The 21376-nt window shown below is 38.5% G+C and overlaps 1 protein-coding gene across 1 annotated transcript in view; it reads right to left on the bottom strand.

Moving 5' to 3' along the window:
• Nucleotides 1-21376, bottom strand: part of TKT (transketolase) — a 45224-nt gene that overhangs the window by 10568 nt on the left and 13280 nt on the right. Inside the window, exons 2-8 of the mRNA XM_089522800.1 lie at nt 19759-19876; nt 18162-18275; nt 16518-16615; nt 8924-9115; nt 8053-8171; nt 4844-5037; nt 963-1127 (exon numbers count right to left, since the gene is read on the bottom strand). Coding sequence (XP_089378926.1) covers nt 963-1127; nt 4844-5037; nt 8053-8171; nt 8924-9115; nt 16518-16615; nt 18162-18275; nt 19759-19876 — 1000 coding nt within the window. The remainder of the gene's footprint in view (nt 1-962; nt 1128-4843; nt 5038-8052; nt 8172-8923; nt 9116-16517; nt 16616-18161; nt 18276-19758; nt 19877-21376) is intronic.

The following is a 21376-nucleotide window of genomic DNA, read 5'->3' as shown; positions in this document are numbered from 1 at the left end:
AGCCATCCACTGTCTCAGAGTAGGGTTGGACAACTGGGGTGGCTCTGGGGCCCTATTTTTTTCTCTTGAGGCCCTCCAGCTAACCCCCCCCCCAAAAAAAAAAAACTTCCTTCAAGCACTCAAAAGTTAACCTGTTTGTGAAAAATTGATTTATTTATTTTTTGAAACATTAAACAGTGCAGGAGAAAATGTCAGCCTGTTTGAAAGGTGATCTTCAAACATGTTGAGGGAGGACATGGGGCAAACCTGAGAGTGGAGGTTGATGGCTGCAAGAAAAAAAGCTAGTGGTGCTAGATGTGGCCGAGGACCATACATTGATCATCTCTGATAAATGGTATCTATTGTGAAGCATCCAAACCTTAAGAAACGGTGGCTTTATATCTCACTGCCCCTAGAAGTGAGCATACCCTGCCTTGTACTGAAAATCCAAAACATCACCATCTCCTTGGCCTGCTTCTCAGCATACCAAATACTTCAAAACTTTATTACTAATTTCATTCTTTTTTAATCCTTTAAGTCACGCTAGTGAAAGAGTGGAAGTTTTAAAAAGCATCGCTCATCATGGATGTGTTCACTAAGGGTGCCATAGACATTTGTTCAAGTTCCGTAAAACACCAGATCTGCTGGTTATTGTTATAGCAGCCCGACATACACAGCTCTACAATAAAGCAACTGTGGACTGGATACAAGGAGTGAGGCTTCAGGCTGCCCAGGTCCTGATAAAAGGAAGAATGAAGACTGAAACAGCCATTGAGAGGGAAGAAAAGGCACAGTAACAGAATTGTGAGAATGGTCAAAGTATGACATAAGAACATACAGCTTGAGATCTTGAATCAACTTGGCTGTTGTTTGATGTACTGAGCAACTCCAAGTACATTATTTATAAAGCAGGATAGCACTTTATCTGGCAAACCTTTATCTGTTCTGTTATTTAGAACACTGCGCATCCTGGAAGAACTTACCATGTTTTGTTCAGCAATGTAGCACTCAATGAAGCGGCTGGGGTGCTCTTTTTTGAAGAGCTCAGAGAAAGTAGAATTTTTTGTATCCCCATCCAGAGCAACCACACGGTCACAGGCATGGCCCAGTTTTGCAAGAGCCAATCCATAAGCTTTGCGGGTAGCAAACTGTGAAGAGGAAACCAACAAACTGAGCTCAAATATTCTACAAAAAGATAATTAATTAAGTAACTAACATCTGTAAATAAAATCATCAAATACATTTTAAAAAGCGACAAATAACCAATATCTCACTGTATAACAAACTCGAAAGTACACACTGTGGCAATGTCTTTATTTCGCCATCCAAAAGGTACAAACACAATGTCTTTTGATTGGCCTACTAAAGGCATCACTGTGATATGTATTTTGGATTTTGTTGCACAGTGATTACTCCGGGGTGTACTCTTTTTTGTTTTGTTTTGTTTTAAAATTCCCAACTCAGCTGCAATATGAGAATCTTGAACTAGAGGGAGCAAATGGACTGGTACTTACTTTCTGAGATTTTCACCTCCAACAAACATAAAGCAATTTGTATTTGACTATTATTTACCTTTTACAATACCTAAGCTTGTCTGCACATGTGCCAGTACAGAGGTCTCTGAATTGCATAATGTATCCTGTGCCTTTTGATTGACCTAATAAATATATCATTTTGTATTTTGGATTTTATTATGTTTTGATGCTTGGCCAACATAGCTTTGATGTAGTTAATAGTCATCAAGTCAACTTTGACTTATTGTGACTCTACGAATGAGAGACCTCCAAGTTACCATATCCTCAACTGCCCTGCTCAGGTCTTGCAGGGCCATAGCTTCCTGGATTCACCTGGAATACACTCTTTCTTTTTTTCTACTGCCTTCTACCTTAACCAAGCATTATTGCCTTTTCTATGGCCAGTCTCAGTTTAGTCATCTTGGCTTCTAGGGAGAGTTCAGGATTGATATGATCTCTTTGTTGTTGTTAACTGCCTTCATGTTGATCTCAACCCAGACCCATTTACAGTGGACCCTTGTTATACTCTGGGGTTTGGTTCCAAGATCCCCTGTGGATAACAATATCCATGTATGCTGAAGTCCCATTAAATAATGATATAGCAAAATGGTGTCCCTTATAAAAAATGGAAAATCAAGGTTTGATATTTGAAATTTATCCTTTTTTAAAACATTTTCACCTCTGAGCATGTCAACACCTGAACATCCTTTCAGCTTGAGTCCAGTTGTGCCATTATGCTCAGCATTACTTGCAGTTGTCATCTGCTCTACTCCAGTAGCTCACTGAGTGCCATCCAATCTGGGTTTTTCATCTTTTGGCACTATAGCTTGTTTAATTTTGGGCTGGTTCATCATAAGGTTTGAGGTAGAAGACAACACCTCCTTCTGTGTGGTGTAACAAGTGTTAGCTATGGAGCCACTGCCACTGTGTCTGAGAGATCCTACATACATACACACACACACACACACCACTATTGTCGATGCCCATTAGGTGTTTGGCACATTTAAACTGGCTCCTCAACAAAAGCCTATCAGACATGGGGGATCATACCAGTAGCACTACTCCAATCAGCACAGCCTTTTGTCTCACAGAAGCACACAGTTTCCACCACCAGAGAAAGGCAGTACAATGGTGAGCAACGTGTGTGTGTGTGTGCTGATGCAAGCATGAGCACACAGAGTAATCTTGGAAGCTTGTGTAAAGATAAACAAACAGCAGGCTGCTGGAGCACACCAAGAAAACAACTGCCAGATGAAAGCACACCAAAGCCTGGCTTTTCTCCGAAGAGGCACTGTTTATTCTTTGTTGCAAAGACACACGCGAGATCAATACTAACACCATCCACCAACTACAAACCCCACAAACTGTACAATTGGACATCTGGGCTTATATACATATTTGCCATGCGGCCACCTTGCCTAGCCCCTTCCTGTACAAGTTCCTGTGCATCTTGGAATACTTTTCCCCATCCAAAGGTGACACAGCATATTTACATATTGCTACGTGCTCTCTGGCACACACTGTGACCTCGGACATCACCTGCTGCCTCTGGTCCCAGCTGCAGCCAATTCCAGGCTTCTGCAAAGTGAATGACCATTTCCATTTTGCCACATCTGAACATTTTCATACAACTCTATACATTAACATTTATATATATATATATATATATATATATATATATATATATATATATGGATTACACTGAGGAGACTCCAGCAACCTCTTAAGCCTTCTCTGCATATTACCCTGTGCTGCTAGAGCAATATCAACAACATGTTTTTGTGGCATTTGTAATGGTTTGACTTTTCATAGATTTAGTATCCTGGTTCTAAATGCTTGCAGTACCATATTTGCCTGAGAAATCTATGAAATAACCTTGCAGTGCCACTGAACTTCATGCTTTCTGATGTGCAGATACATTTATCTCTAAGTGTCAGGCACATCACAGCTGAATCAGCCAAGAACAAAACTCTGTCAAGAGAAAATACATTCTCTCCATGTGCACACATCACATAGAGTGCTATCCATAACTAGCCAGATTTTACTGACAGGTTTGTCTCTAGTGCTGGGAGGAAGGTGAAATATAATCATGATGATGATGATGATGATGATGATGATGATGATGATGATGATGATATCACATCTGACAACTATAGCTTGCTACATACTGTAGCAGGTGAAAATACATATTTTGGATTCATATTACTTTAATATCTGAGCCAAAGAAGCTAGGACAAGCCACCTCTACTTGGTTTCTTCTTAAAGGAATGAGAACTCTGTTTAGGTGTAGAAAAGACAAACTAGTTTCCATGTTGGATTTAGACATGCCTCTCCCAATCTTCATAGGCATAATATTCTCACACTTTCAGTAACCCACAAAAGCAGTGTTCTTCTTGTCTAACATCCTCATCACATTCGTCTGCTGATCTTCAAGTGAACGTGCATTTCAGAAGCTTTTTAAACAATGCCTGTATCATCACATACAGACCCAACCTGAAGTTATTCAGTACAGAAGGCATTTTATTATGTGTAGGTCCTATTTTTGGGCCGGGAGCCTTTTCCAAAAGAACAGGGTTGGAAAATCAAACTATAGCTCCTATCATTCATGACCATTGACTGTACTGTACTAATGGAAATGCGGGCCCAATGCTATCTGTGTGGTGCAGGGTCTCCACACACCCCTAAACCACCTCCCGGTACAATTCTGACTGAGCCCATTAACAGATAATACCAAAAAGGAATCTTTATTTTTGAGATGTGTGTGTGCAAGACCAAATTCTCCAAAAAGCCTGATGTTTTGAATAGGCATTTTACCACTCTCAAGAAGAAATATAAATAGAACTCTTTTAGTATTTCAGAATATTTCACAGGATTTTTAGTGAAAGTTGCTATCTTCAATCACTAGCTGTATGAAATAAGCCATCTTCAAACAGAATAGCTTTGGCTCTCTTTTATCACTAATGTAATCATAAACTAGTAACATCTGAGCAAAGCCTAAGGAGCCTTGGAAGACCAGGATGGTTCCCTCCTTGTTGTCCTTCCATTGCCAAATGACGTCTTCATTTTAAAAAAAACCTGCAGACTTTGCGGAACTGACCATTTATAAGCAGGGCTTTTAATACTGTTCTGTACTGATTTTGTTTCTTCCCACAAATACATTTAACTTGTTTTAACTATGTAGCTAGTTTATTCACATTTTAATAATAGCTCTTTAAATGTTTTTAACCTATATGTGTAATATTTTAAGTTATCTGCTTTACTTTTTGTAATCCATGTTATGTTCTGGTCCTGGATTATATAAATAAAACACAATAAAAATAATGCATTAGTGATGGAAAATTCCATAGTACCTTCTCTCCCATCTTGTAGTTCGGTGGGGATGGCATCTTTATGTTTTTGATATTAACAATAGGGACATCCTCTTGTGGAAGGGCTGGAGAAAGCCTTTTCTTGTTCTGGATTTTGTTATCAATCTCTTGGATGACCTGCTCAGCCATGTTTTTGGGAAGAGGCTTGCCATGCCAGTTTTCCTTATCCTCAATACCTGTGCATTATTATACACATAATTTGAAAAACAAGAGGTTAAACCACAATCCACTTGTAAACATTTCTGCTGAAACCAGCAATGTCTTGAGTAAATGGCATAACACTATTATTGCAAACATGATGATCTACCTCTCAGGTTTGTGCTAGAAATGCCTTCATTCTTTGCCACAGCCTGCCTATTACTGCATTCTTTCGTTGGTGGGCAATCCCAGAAACCTCTGCCTTATTCTTCTACCGTTCAGTTTCTTCTTCCTCCCAACTTCACTCCAGCTCTATTATCCAAAGCTGAATTAGTGATAGGACTATCCAACTAGTGTGGAGACTGAGCCTAGTGCCCACTCAGCTGTGACGTTCACTGCATGATCTGGGGCCTGCTGCTACTTTCAGCCTAAATCTAGCTCACCTATTCATTGTGAAAATGAAAATTAAGAACAGAGGAGGGAGAACCAAGACTGCATGCTAAAGAGATTAGAGCTGTGCACCAGAACTTGAGAAAACCAGGTTCAAATCCACATTTGTCCATGAAGGACACTGGGGGGTGGACTACTATATCTCAAGCTAACCTGCCTCGCAGGGCCATTGTGAGGATAACAATGGGGAGAAAGGGCAATATACACTCCCTTTAGAGGGAGAAAAAGCAGGATATAAACATAATAAATGCCCCGAACTCCATGAAGGAAAGGAAGAATAAAAATATGTTTAAAAAACCCAAGTCAGTCAATGAAAATATTATCCTTTCAATTCCTCCCTTCATATACTCAATACTGCAGTGATAGCATCATTTCCTTGTTGCCGGCCCCACTAGAATCTCAATAAAACTTAAATATGTGCAGTCATCTGAATCCTTTTAGCTAAAATATAATAAATATATATTGTTATCTCCCTCATTGGTATCTCTGTTCTCTTTAGATTATCAGTTTTTGCAACATGAATTGTCAAAAAAAAATTCTGTCTGTGATACAGCTACCGGCTGTGAATTCTTGGCACAGGGTAAGGCTGTAAATCTAGATATATAGATGAATAAATTCAAGTCAGCAAATTAGTAATCTTGACTGCAAATATGACATGCTATGTATTCTGTAATTAAAGGACCTGAATAAGCAGGCACTCTGTGCAAGCACGAAACGTCTCTCTGCTTCAGGAAAGAGCATCAGACAGACTGAGCTCTCACAGTAACAGGATCTAAATACAGGATTCTTTTCGCCATACAGAAGTCTCACAGAGTGGCAGCATTTGTTCCTGAAAAATGACAAATATCCTAAGTTTATTTAGCTATTTTTGAAAAAGGTTAAGCCAGCTGATGGATGTACAAGATTAAAATTTCAACATAATGGGGAGAAAGGGGGGAATGACATGATAAACGTGTGGTGGCACAAATCCACACTTCCGACATACTTGTCCAGTGCAAACGGGTGTTATTTATTGTGTTTTCTGCTGGGCCTGTGCTTGGGCAGAAAGGCACTTATATCCTTGTGCAGATCCAAAATCAGGCCATGTGCTTGCATTTTGCTTAATTTTTAATGGCCACAAACTCCCAAGAAGGCAAGACAAGTACAGAAATCTCTAATGAAATGTCTGATATGTGGCAGTTCACAATTCATAGCAGGGAGCAGAAGAGAAAACTATTCCTATCTACAGTGTACTGAAATTAGGCAGATTACATAATATGAGTCATTTAGGAAGAGCAGGAGAGTTGCTTCCAAGTCTAATTCAAACATCATTTAACATAAATATCTGAAAGCACCAAATGCCCTCAGAGATAGGCATCTGATTCAGCTTCATCAGTTGTTGGATTAATTTTACACACACACACACACACACACACACACACACACACACTCCAAAATATGATGCAGCATATTAATTTGTATAGTGTATACCCCAGTCTTTCCTTAGGGTTTATGGAGAATGCATCCACATATCTTGAAACATCTTGAGTATCTTTCTGTTCCTTTACTCTCTTCCCATCACATGTTTGAATTGATTCTAAAATTTTATATTATTCATCTTTTAAAACATCTCTAAGCAAAATTCTTATGTATAGTTTTTATTGTACAAAATTTGTTATTATTGTACAAAGCTTTAAAATAACACTTAGGAATAAGCTTTGACTATTAATGCTATATTTGTCATCCGCACACTCACTCATATCTCATACAAAGTGTGAGTATGACTATGATTCAAGCACTGGAGGACACCTATGTGAATAGCAGAACAGGTATTTATATGCAGATTATATACAGATTAAGCCTCAGTGCAAAAGGAAGAGATGTAGACTTCAGACCAAATAGTCTCCTGCTACAAGCCACTGTGCGATCTGATAATGAATCAGTCACAGTGCTATTACTGTCAACCTTGTAGTGCAGAATTATAGAAACTGGCACTACAGTTTCTGTAAAGAAAAATTCATTTCAAGTAACTCATTTCAAAGTCTTTAGTGAGGGGAGGAATGAAGCCTAATCAGATCTAATGTAAGGGTGGGAATTTTGAGTGCCTCCTGATTCTGTTGGACTGCAACTTCCAGCAGATCTAAAGGTGAAGAATGCTTAAAGTTGTAATCCAGTGCCTGGAGGGACACTCAATACTTGGCCTAATGGGATTATTAATTAAATCTGACTGTCTGATCTGGGATCTAGTACAGTATGAAGCAAAGGACAACACTGGATATGAGGACATCCTTCAATGAGATCTCCCAACCCTTCAGAGCAGATCTTGAGAATGTTTAATGGTGATTGCTCTTTCCTAATGGAAGCTGCCCCATTATTTGGGCAGAACAGTGAATCTGGAAGTCCCTGCTTCCAATCTCAAATCTGTGTTAGGTATGCCACTTGCTCAGTTTCAGACCACATTTGCAATATGGAGAGAAAGCTGATCTCTCTTCTAGGTTAATTGAAAGGATTACAAGCTAATGTATGCAAACTGCTTTGAACACCAAAAAGTGCTAGATACACTGGTGGAATGTTGCCTAGCAAATATGATTTAATATGCAGGGATCTCTGGTACTTGGTCATACCTGTTATTCCTTTGCCTTTAAAAGTCTTAGCAATAATCGCTGTTGGCTGGTGTTTTGCCTGGCCGAAGGCTTTGCATAGCTCTTCCACACTGTGTCCATCAACAATGATAGCATGCCAGCTAGGAATGCAAATAAACAGATTAACTATAAAAGGATCCACATAAGTAAAGCCTCCTCTAAGAGCTTGCAAACAAATAAGAAGCGGGGGGAGGGCAAGCATCATATTAGTACATATAACTGAGACATGTAGGTGCTTCACTATGCATTATTCAGAATGGCCAAGATCTAAGGAGGTACTTTTGAAGCATGCCTCAAAGGCTAGGGAATGGCCAGTGTGAATTAAAAAAAAACAAAGCCTCTTTTTTCTTGGAACTGAAAAGCTACAGAACCTGTAATCACAATTTTCCTTAGTTTCAGTTTCAAAAATGGTTTCCCATGTAGTTGTAGAACTGCTATTTGTGAAACATAAGCAATGAATTCCCTCGGATGCATGGAACTGGTCAAATGGTTACTTGGATCCTGGCTTTGATCTGGATTTCCTGTATGGCAGGGGGTTGGACTGGATGGCCCTTGCGGTCTCTTCCAACTCTATGATTCTATGATTCTATGCACACAATGGGAAAAACTCAGGAGGGAGTAAGAGGCAGCCTTAGCCATTTTGTGGTCTTCAAATACAGTCCAAGGGACTAGATTCTGGAAATGAACTAAAAATCTACACTGGCCCTGCTCATAACCTCATTACTATACTTTCAGATTGACCATTACTGTTAGTTTATTAGTTAATTATCCCCCATGTGTAACACAGATTTAAAATATTTCATCAATGCAACATTTTATCCAATATTTCTGTAATGTACACGTACATACATACCCAAAGGCTTCACAGCGTTTTTGGTAGATTTCAACATGATGCTGTAGTGGAGCAGGTTCACTTTGTCCGAGTCGGTTAATGTCAAGAATAGCAACCAAATTATCCAACTTGTAGAACCCAGCAAATGCCATTGCCTCCCAAACTGAACCTTCAGATAATTCTCCATCTCCAAGAACACAATAAACGCGGTAGCTGTATATCAAACAGCAAAAATAATGGTTAGATATTTAGCTCTCTGGGATAATGGAAGAGGAAGCATACTTTTTCCAAGTTAGTCCACAGAACATACTACTCAGGGACAGTTCAGAACTTATCCAATGAAACACCTGGCCTTCAGAGGACACACTTCTTACATGGACCACTAATACTATGAAATCTCCTCCTTTATCTCAAAGCTCACCATGTGAATCAGCTATCCTTTTAATTCCCTCTCTCATTTTTAGCCCTTCTTGTGGCATTTTTATTGCATTGCCAAACCAGATACAACAGCAACAGATCCTTATGTCTAAACATTGATCTGCACCCACCACGTGCATTAGGGATGGTAAACATCTTCCAGTCCAATGGCCAAAATCCATTTCAAAGCCCTTGAGGGCTGAATTTCCACAGATGTCAGGGCCAAAATAACAACAGATACCTCTCCCACTTTTTATGTGACTCCAAAAGTGCCATCAACAGTTAGCAAGTAAGCATTAGGTCAGTTTGAGTCTATTACAATTTAGATTGCTTGTTACATTCAGACATACTTCTCTGTGTCTATATAATGCTCCAAGCTCTGACATTTAGAAAAGCAGTTAAAACTGAGCTTTTTGGTCAAGCATACCCCCCTGATATGAATACCCCCCGGATATGAATGATGCGTTTTGTCTATGTATGATCTCTGCCTTGCTTGTTGACGCTATTGTTATTGTCTGATGTTGATATTTTATTGTATTAGCAGTTCTTAACTGAATTTTGAGATACATACTTTGTGATTTTACTTAGTCTGTAACCCAGCTTTGATCCACTGGGAGAGACGGGGAAACATAAATTATTATTATTATTATTATTATTATTATTATTATGTTTCAGTTTATTTCTGTCTGGGTTCCGAAAAAACAATAATGACCTACTGCAAAGAGAAAACTCATCCTGTTTTTTTCAAGGCCAGTTTATTTTGTTTCTTTAAGCAGCAGAAAAGTGGTGTAACTCATTAGATTGACCTATATCAACTTTTTGTTTGTGCTGGTTTATCACACATTTATGTTGAAACAGTTTAAGCAAAGTACAGCATATAACATGGAATATTTTAGTACATGATGATGGTCTTTTGGTCTAAATCAGACAAAGGTTTGTCTTCATACTAATAGGAGTCAAGCATTTTACTTTTAAAATATCATAATCTTTATGCATAACTTTAAAATAACAAATAATTCATTTTTTAAAAAAAAACAGGACAGAGAAAAGAAAACTTGTATCTCTTTCAAAATAATTCAAAATAATCTTATTGTAAGCATGTTCATATAAAAGCTTTAAACTGTCCATGCATTTTTTTAGGATAACATAATTCCAAACCCGTTTATGTATGTGTTTGGGCTCTGTCATTTGGGAAAAGATGGTGCCACTGAGAGAAGCAGAAAAAAATCTGGCTGTTGAGAACTCAGAATCTCAGGTTGTAGGTCATGTTTGCTTTGGAAATATAAACTGCTTTCCTTATCATTACTGAGACCTAAATCATCATCAGGATTGCTCTTACTGCTTCACACAATACACAGATAACATAAGGAATGCAGTGACACAACATAGGGTAGAGGCCACCAACTTAAGACAACTTGAAAAGGGCTAAGACAAACTATGGCAATTGCAGAATCATAGAGTTGGAAGGAGCTGAACGCGTCATCTAGTTTAACCCTCTGCCATGCAGAAATATGCAATTACAGCACTCCTGAAAGATGCCCATCCAATGTTTGTTGAAACACTTCGAAAGAATGACAATGCAACCACCATCACCAGGCAGTCTACAGCCTTGGTCAAATAGCTCTTTCTGATGTTTACATGGAATCTCTTTTCTTGTAATTTAAATCCATTGGTTCATGTTGCAGCCTCTGGAGCAGGAGAAAACAAGCTCACTCCATCTTCTTGACCTCCCTTTCAGACTGCTAGTCACAGTGCCTATGGGTTATCTCCAGGATCAGGAGAAAATTCTGGCCCTCATGTCCTCCTTGTGGGCTTCCCAGAGGCATCTGGTTAGCTGCTCTAGGGAGAGTGGCTCTGGAGGGACATTTGGCTTGTCCCAGCAAGGCTCCACTTACATTTCTTAGCTTAAAGGGACAGGGGTCTCTCTGCCAGATTTGTCAGCATGCTGGCAGAACTAATATCCTTAAAAATGTATAAGACCTAACCTTGTTTAAAATTTATCCCCTCCTCTTTTTTCTTATTTAAATAGCACAATTGAGCAAAGAAGGTTTTTTTTAAAAAATTGACAATCATAAAAAAGCAGAAACAACACAAGCAAGACCTTGGACAAAAGAACCTAACCAAAAAATAATTGATTTTTTTTAAATACAGTCTCCCCTCTGTATCCACAGAGGTTGAGATCTAACACACACACTGCCTGCGGATAGGAAAAAAACATGATGATTGCACCCCATATTATTGTTTTACAGTGTATTATTAGTGTTGCAGTATGTGTGTTTGCATCACTGCCATTTAATGATATAGAATCATAGAATCATAGCGTGACGATCCATGCTGGTGAGGAGGGTCCAATGTAATATAAATGTGTCCCTTAGAGAGCACCAGTTGTTCAGCTTCACACAGCTCTGGCACAAAGAGAAAACAGGGACTGCAGCAGTTCAATATTATTCATCTGTTAAAGCTAATAATAACCAGATTCAAGCTCTCTTGAAGTAGTAGCTCACTCCAATTGCCTACTCTGGTCTTTGTATGCTGCCATGGTTGTTAAGAAGGCTGTGCCTCTTGTTTGCCTATGCACAGTAGAAGGCATTTGGAAAACTCTTAAAGACTGTCAAGAATAATCAGAAGCACAGGTTATTCTTTACATAGGTTATTCCTTACTATACCTTATTCCTGTATAAGTAATCCAAACAAATATATAAATGAAGGTTCTTAGTCATTTGACACTTATTGTAGTATAAAAACATAACCTTTAGAAAGGAGAAACTGAACAATGACTCTTATTGTAAAGCTGGAATGAACACACCTGTTAATTCATGGTCACTGTGACTCAGCAAGAGCATAGAGAAAGCACAGCTCTTACTTAACACATGCTCCATACTTCCTCATTTCAGCATTACCAAATGTCTCAGTGTTTCAGCACATATGTACAGTATTTCCATGTTACAGAAACAATACCTAAATGAACCTATTTAATCAGAGGCAAGGAGCTGCACATTCTCCACTATGCATATGTGTATGTGTGTGCCTTCAAGTTGCCTGTCGTGAGAACCATGAATTTCCCTGATTTACGTTGACTCTATGAATTTCATAGGATTTTCTTAGGCAAGAATATTCACAGATGGTTTTGCCGGTTCCTTCCCCTGAAATGCAGCCTATAGCACCTAGTATTCATTTGTGGTCTCCCATCCAAGTACTAACCAGAGTTGACCCTGCTTAGCTTCCAAGATCAGATAGGATCTTGTGCTAGGTTATTTAGGTTAACTCCAAATCCAGATTATATATGTGATGCTAGATCCCTGAAAATGTTTTAGGGGAGGCAACCAACAAGTGAAATAAAGAGGGGGAGGCACAGTGTTGATTTTTATTGGGATCACAACTCATGAGGGTTTAATCACTTCTTTCTCTGCTCTGATCCAGTGATTATCAGTTCTAGACAATAATTCTACTGTGTCTAAAGTAGTGTCCATTTCTTTCCTTCTTTCCAAGCATGTGGCCTACTGTCTTAAATGCACATGCAAATCCCAACAAGTTGAATCGATGTGATTTGCACATTAACATTCTTGCAGTGTTTAAACAATCCATTAGTTAAGAGATTAGACATTACAATTGAATTTAAATAGACTAATAAGAAATAGATGCTAGATGGATGGTTTTTTGGCTCTGACTAATGTGGCAATAGATTAGGAGGGGAAAAATACCACTGGCGTTTTATTTTTAATAACAACTTCATCAAACACAGCAGACATCAGAAGGGGCATTCCTTCTTTTCTCTAACAGAAGGAAAGCCTAGTTAAAAATGTCACTTACTGCAACATAGGCAGGTAATTTAGAACTGAATTATTGTTTTAGTTGCATGTACATTTATAAAGATATAAACTAGTTAAACCTTATTACAGCCAATCAGTGAGTCTTTTTAAACTGAGTGGCAGCCCATTTGGGGTCCTGGAGATAAAAAAAATTATTGTCTGTTTGTACAAAAGATGTCATAGTGGGGTTTGGGGAAAATATTTTCCCCAAATTTGTCATAGCCACTTGCTTAGTTCACTGACATGAGTCACTGGGAAATATCTGTTCCGCCGATATCTTCATATTTTGTTTTGTCTCTGCCTGTGGCACAAGATGATACTGATTATGTTGTTTACTGGTAGAGATAGTAGAGTCTGGAGAGACATGATTTGAAGCGAGTCTTACTTTGAATTTGGGTGAGGACACTGTAAATCCTAGTTAAAGGAATAGAGGGCACCTGTTCTATCCCAGCACACATTGAAATTTAATGCCAGGTAATCACATGAGCGAAGCAAACAGCTGAATTTTAGCCTAACATGCAATTGTTAAAGATTCAGGAGGCTTATGGAATAAAGAAGCAGACAATTTCAGATGGTCTTGATAACCTTTTCCCAATCTTAAAATTTTATGGCAAACTGCAAGTGACAGGATTCCTCCTTCCCTTTAAATTTAATTTTAATGCACAACTTGCTTCCTCAGAGATTTTACGGATGGCTGTATTATTTCTGCACACATTTGTCTATCTCCCCAAACATCTGCATATAAACTAATGCAGTGAAGGACAGAAAAAAAAATTCTGATTACAACAATGTAGCTGCAGAAATGAAATGAAACTGGTAACAGCAGCCCATGCAACTATACAAATGTAATTAATGTTAGAGGACATATCACTCAGGTCATGTTTGGGCTATTCAGGTACTAGGAACAAAGGGCTAATATGGAAGCCACAGTACAGAATGAGGAGCAAAGCTCTGATTTACGGTATAGAATGAGGAGCGAAGCAGGCCCCATTTTCCCTGGGGTCATAAGGCCTAGCTGCCTGGAATCAGAGAAGCAGCAAAACAAATCTTGTTGAAGCCATGGAGCACATGAATAGTGTGGCCCCATGGATGTTCTTAGGCCTAGGATTATATCAACCCATAAAAACTGTCTGCAGGTTTGGTCCTCCATCATGTTGCACATTACTCTAGAACCAAATTTACAGTTGGTAACTGCAGAGAAAGAAACAGAGATCATTCAGAAATCAAGGTATTTAGAATGTTGGCAGAACAAAATGCCATTCCATTTCAGGACAGGAACAAACTCTTTTTCCTCTTTTCATTATCTTTTATTAGCAGATTTGGCCTGTTTTGAGATCTTTGGGCTACGGCTTACCTTTTTAACACCTTCTGAAAGGACCTTCTTTTGGACTTGGACACGAGTCTCAAATTATGGGGACAAACCCATTATCTTTCCCTAATGTTTGTGCTGTCTTCTTTTTGTTTAATGCTACTTTGTTATCTTCCATTTTCTTATTTTCCTCCCTTTTTTTCTGTTTGTTTCTTTTCTGAGTAGAATAACCTAAAAATGACCTATTTTTCATCTTCAGCTTTCTCCTTAATTTTCCACCTCAACATTTTATTGAACTTACAGTTGCAATCTATGGGCAGCCCATAGAAGTCTCTTTTTTTGATTTCTTTTGTGAATTAGGTAGATAAGAGATGATAAATAAGCACATACGCATTTTGAATTTTGTAGATTACAGTGCTATGTGATTGGGGGGAAATTACAGGCTGCATTTAACTAGTCTGGACTGTAGAGAATTTTGGTAGAGAAATAATTTCGGCTTCTGTCAATTCTGTTTGAAAGTATTTGTTTCATCTGAAGCCTTTGTTTCATATTGTATTCATTTAGTAACAAGAAAAAAATTCTAATCTTCTTTCTCTGCTATAACTGTTGCATGTAATAACTGTTTTTCCTCATAGTCTATGGTTACAATTGTATTTTTCTATGTACTTATTACATGTTTAACTTTTTCCTGCATGTAATATTCTTTTGCTTTTGCTCCCTTCCGTATTCTTTAATGTTTTAAATTTAGTATGCTTAATTTTTAATAATTTAAAGAGGAATTCACCTTGTCCCTCTGAGTGGGGTTTTGAATAAATCTTTGAAATGCATTTCACCTATAAATAGCCTCAAGAAATATCTGTCCTCTTGCCCACTGGGGTAAATAGAGAACCTCATTTTCAACACATATCTACAGCCATCTTACTCACTTTGCTAAATTACTGCCTTCTCTCCAGTGTGACATGCAAACAGGCAAGAAGTACCGATGGCAAGCAGAGAAAGTTTTTCTATGAACACCACCTGCCAGGCTGCATTAAGATCAACTAACCACTGTACACAGAAATGCTTTCAAGCAAGTGAAGTGTGCAATGTAAGATTACGTTCACTCAGCAACCCAGATTTTCATGCACTAACACTGTCATGCAAAATAAATCAACTTCCCCAATGGAGCCATGCCTTTGGATAGCTATATTGCTTTTACACCATAGTTTTATGCCAGTTTCAACAGGACTGGTTTAGATCCTGGCCAAATACTCCCCTAGAGCAAGCCAGGGGTTGCACAATGCACATAGCACTATAATCTACAAAATTTCAGCATATTTCCTACCACCCACCTTTGTTCTACAGAGCTATGTTGCCATAACAACCTTTGAACAAACTTGCTTCAGTCGAAAGACTGGAGATAGCTTTTGTACAAGTCACCTTCCTCTATGATTAATACTGAAGTTATTCCCACAGAAGCACAGAGGTACATATGCATGTACTCACACACACATAGAGAATAAATAGGCATACCACTGTGTTTCAAGAGTTACAGAAAATGTTTGTAATGCCTTTGTTCCATGGTTAGAAGGCTGATCATGAAGAACATATCTTAGTTTAATAAGCTGAGATATGACTGAGCATCCCAGGAACACATGTTTGTTTGCTCCTATGTCAAGGTAGGAGCACACAAATAAAAAAAAAACCTCTTTAATTACCAATAATTAACTATTTCACTGGAATCAGGAAATTGTAGTTAATAGCTCCCCCCCCCCCAAAAAAAGACAAGATATTAAGCTATAGCTTGAAGTTGTTTTGAAACCATTGACCACATTTCACAGTTTGTATGAAGCAGAACATTATAGTAAAATAATTAGCTAAACTGTGTGGAGGGTCTGCAAACATAGCAGAAAAGCTCCATCATAACCTGGGTTATTAAAAATATAGCTAGTGAGCTCTCAGGAGTAACATTTGGAACTGCATTAAGAAAACAGTATCATTGATCCAGACAGCTACACTTCATTTCTTTAACTTCAGCTAAACTTCATTTCTTTAACATTTTCCCCAATTTTAAAAAGCAAAAGGTATTCAAGAAAGTTACCTGGCTCTGTCAAAGTATTTCCCATTGTAGGCCATACCACATGCAGCACCAAGTCCTTGGCCAAGTGATCCAGTAGCCACATCAGTGAATGCTTGTTTCTAAAAACAAGAGGGGAACAGTATAAAACTAATATGTCACAAATGTCAAGACTCTGAGGAGTCATTTGCACACTTATTTAGAACCATGATGGTGAACCTATGGCATGCGTGCCATGGGTGGCACATGACACCATTTTGCCAAAACAGGCATGCATGCACCCATTGCTGCTCCTCCCTGCCATTTCCAGGTCTTCAGCTGCCTCTCGGAGACAGCTAGAAGCTGGAAAATGGCACTGGGGAGAAGGAGCCACAGGTGTGCACCTCTGGCTCCTCCTCCCTGCCTTCTCCCAGCTTCCAGGTACCTCTCTGACACAGCTGGAAGCCAAGAAAAGGGTGCTCAGGAGAAGGAGCCATTGCTCCTCCTCCCAGATGTTTTAGTTTGGGCACATGGCCCAGAAGAGGTTCACCATGACTGTTTTGGAGTCTGGACTGCATGTTGAAGTTTGATAATAATCTACCACCAATACATTTAATGCAGCAAAGCAACATTCAAGCCTCTGTCTCTCTAGAGTGATTTATGAAACCCAATCTTTGAGTGAATTAGTCCTTTATATGGTTCAGGTCCTTCTAGAACAAAGACGCAAACTTTGGAATCTGAGACTTACTAGGATCAGATCAGGCACTCGTTTGGAACTCTTGAACAAGTAATTAATTTGCTTGTGCAAAATAAAGCAATTGTGCAAATAAGAAGTTTTGCATCTCACTAATCCTAACCTACAAAGCTCTGAAATGCAAAACCTACAATATCAGTGACTGCTTGTCTCAAAGAACAAAAAATGCATCAGTACATAACAAACAAGAGTGACTACCTTACTAACATTAGGATTTCAAGTCTTTTGCACATGACTAAAATATATGTAGTTCCATTTTCTGCCATTAAATAGGGACTGTTACATTGAACATATTCCTACACTCTAATGAATTAGGAATGTATCCCAAAATATGTTCTGAACTTACTGTACGTTACAGTTGCTTTGAACTCATTAGGGGTGTATGCAAAGCAACACAAAAACTGGTGTGTCTGGCAATCTTCCCTCTAAATAGCTGTCAAAACAAACACACCCACTACAACAGGCAGCTGTACCTGTGTTTCTCCTCTCACCACAAAGATCAGACTCCATGTCCACTTCCATCAGCTTCTGGAACTGAAATAACCTAGTAAATTGTGTTAATGTGGACTGGGGCTGTTTATATGGGCAGTTAATGTAATTAGCCTACATTTTTGAGTTGTGCTGAAGCTTCATAAAAATAAGCTTATTTTAAAGCAATGGCTAATGTCAGCAGGCAATACATTTTTAAAATGGTTAGTAACCATTTTTCTGTGCTCTTGTATTCTAAACTTTCCATTTTCATTTCCAGAAGGTATATTGTCAACATCTTGGGTTGCCACCATGGGTTGATATCATGGGTTATTTAGTTACCCGCATAGCTTACTACTGCCATGAAAGGGTTGCCGATATTACTGTAGAATATGCTTGTAAATAATTATTGCAAAATTTGCAAAGTTCAGATTATAAAAAGAAATCTGTTTAGCTAAAACACTCACTGGTACAGGGTGGCCTTCCAAAATGGAATCGATTTTCCTCAGGTTTAGCAGTTCTGATTCATGGATGAAACCTGCCTCAGCCCAGACAGCATACAGGATGGGTGCTGCATGGCCCTGCAAGAAAAAGCAACATTTCAACAGATAACAGTAGGCAAATTATGTGGAAAAATCTTATGTCACATGAAAGTTTAATTATTGAGGTCAACCTGTCAGATACTAACACAAACATAAGTGGCAAAGTCTGTGTCGTGTGTGTGTGTCTTACTAGAACAGGAGAGAACAAAATTTAGATGTTTAGGATTAACAGGAGAAGTGGGGCATTGAATCCTGTGCTGGGAGAAAGGTGGGATATAAATTAAATAAATAAAAATGAACATCTCAAAAACAGAACGAGAAATAAATAAGAAGGAGGGTGCTTGGCAGGCAATCTACGTGACTTTTTAAATTGGGAAAAGGGAAATTACAAATGGCAATACTATCTGCATTTCCAAAAGGAAATACATAACTGAATTCAGAAACTAGAGGGCTTCCTCTCTGCTCAGTTCTGCTTCTCTCACCATGAAAGCAAATGGCCAAAGTAAGATGTTGTTGATGTTGTTGTCATCCATCTCTCCCCATGGATCAAGGTGGGGAACAATAACATATTAATATAGAATAACAGAATCCAAGAGTTGGAAGAGACCTCAAGGGCAATCCAGTCCAACCTCCTGCCATGCAGGAACTGACAGTCAAAGCACCCCCCACAGATGGCCATCCAGCCTCTGTTTAAACCTCTAAAGGAGACTCCACTACACTCCCTCTCAGTTAAAAACCCACAGCATCGATTATATATATATATATATATATATATATATAGAGAGAGAGAGAGAGAGAGAGAGAGAGAGAGAGAGATCAAAACCATATTTGTAAGTCATAATTTAAAATTCACAATTTAAAAATAATTTGGATAGGTCTGCCATGCATATATTCCAAGGTGTGTAGCTGTGGGCCTCCAGATGTTTTTTGTATGGGCACACTCTAGACTCTAATGGACTTTCTAGTTCAGTCATTCTTTTCTCTCTAAAAGTGTGTCAGCCCAAGACGTACTCCTGATCTACTTAGCAACAGCAAACTTCCACTGAAATTAATGGAACAATTAACATTGATTTCAGCTGTTCTGAAGCATTTCTCTGGTTTGGACCAATGTCTGAATAGCCCTGTACGTTTGAAACAGATGTAGATATAAAGCACAAATCTTGAAGGAAGCCAAAACAGTGTCATCTATTAATTTTTGCTACAGTGTGCCTTCAACGTAAGGCAAGTCTATTATGGGGTTTTCTTGGCAAGATTATTCACAGGGGGTTGCCTTTGCTTCCATCTGAGGCTGAGAGTGCCACTCGAGGAGTTTCCATGGCTGAGCAGGGATTCAGATCTTGCTCTGCAGAGTCCTAGTCCAACGCTCAAACCACTATAACATGCTGATTCACTCTTTTATTCATATTACCTCTGCTGAGGATATTTCCTCCCTTTGCTAAAAATCCTTAAGAAATTCTCTAAGAATTCAAGCTAGCCTTTGAGAAATTATCTGGGATCTGTGTTTTTCAAAAATCTCTCTTACCTTAGAGAGAACAAATCGATCATTGTTGGGATTTCTGGGATCCTGTGGTTTGTATCTCATGGTATGAAAAAACAACACCGACATAATTTCTGCCGCACTGCAACATGATGTAGGGTGGCTGCAAGTCAAAGCACATGGAATGTTATGACTACAGCCTCTTGTCAGGTCACATTCCTATCACTGAATAAATCACATGCTGGTCTTCTGATCTTTCACTGGAAAGCATGCTATTAGCCACATATATAAGAACTCACATAATCTGCTGTTATCTCAATGTAAATTAGCTACACTCAGTTGAGAGCTCAGAATGTCATAGTATTTAATCCAAAATGAGTGTTTAAATTTAACCTTAAAGACCAAGATAGTCTGAGCACCGTCCGCCCTCCAAACACTAGGAAAACTTATGTTTCCTCTTCACCTATTATTAAGAAATAACTATTGAAAATATAAACCTAATCAAAACTCTGATTATGCTTAGATATTTTGCAATGGTAAAACCTCACGAATGGTTTACACAAGCCATTTTAGGATCTTTAACAGAAGATTTCTCCATTGTGGGAGAAAGGTGGGGTAAATCCTGGGAATAAATAAATAATAAATAAGAGTTTATCTGGATTCAGGTTAAGATTTAAATATAATCTCACTGAATATGTTTTAAAGATCATAAAATACTAACTCTCTCTCTCTCTCTCTCATATTCAAATCAGGTTATTCCCAATTCAAGTATGATTTTGTTTAAACTAGCACAAACTAGTGGTTTTGGAAACCAAAAATTGACTTCTTGTTCCCATGTCTTTCCATGTAATTTTTAAGATCTGTCAAGGATGATATTTTAATGCTGCATTTCTCTCTCATGTTCAGATAGCAAGAACAGACAGTCTTAGGGCCTGAATAGACAGTCCAAAATTAAGCTGCTTCGGGTCACTTTGGAGGTATGCTGTTTAAATGACAGATGCATGGACTGGAACATGGCTTTGGCATGGCTTCTGGCCTCTTAGGACACATGCATAACTTAAACAGCATACCTCCAAAGTGACCTGAAGCAGCTTTATTTTGGACTGTCTGTTCAGGCCCTTCAGAGGTTTACAAAATCGCAACTTGGGTTTTGATGCTTATAGAATCATAGAATCATAGAGGCATTCTGTAGTATCTAACTCTAATTTTTTTTAAATTATGCACAGTGATCCACTTTGCTACTACACAGACCTGGGATTTTATTTATTTATTTTCCAAGTTCTGCCACTCCAGAACTCAGAAAGCTTTAAACTACACTTACTGTGATTTATTGTGCCTTCAAAGACAAATTTGAGAAAATACTTTTGTCTGAAACATACGGTTTATATCTAGCCAGTATAAATAGGGCCTCTGGTTTTTAGACTCTGGATTTAATTAAGGATCCTAAATACCCTAAAATTAAGAATCACATTGGGTTCAGTGAGTCTAACTAACTCTCTAGTACACTCAATGTCTAGGCAGCCAGATGACAGTAGAATTGCTCAGGCATTAATTGCTGAATCTTTAACACTCAAACAATCACCACTTTAAAAGCAAAGCATCAGTTGTTGTTGTTGTTGTGTTCCTTCTAGTAATTCCTGACTGATGGCAACCCTAAGTCAAA

Source organism: Sceloporus occidentalis, unplaced genomic scaffold (genome assembly GCF_023333645.1).
Source record: "Sceloporus occidentalis isolate IW3139 unplaced genomic scaffold, rSceOcc1.0.p SCAF_1, whole genome shotgun sequence".
NCBI lineage: Eukaryota > Metazoa > Chordata > Lepidosauria > Squamata > Phrynosomatidae > Sceloporus > Sceloporus occidentalis.
Note: the sequence above shows the minus strand (reverse complement) of the source record. Positions and strands in the feature narration are given on the sequence as shown.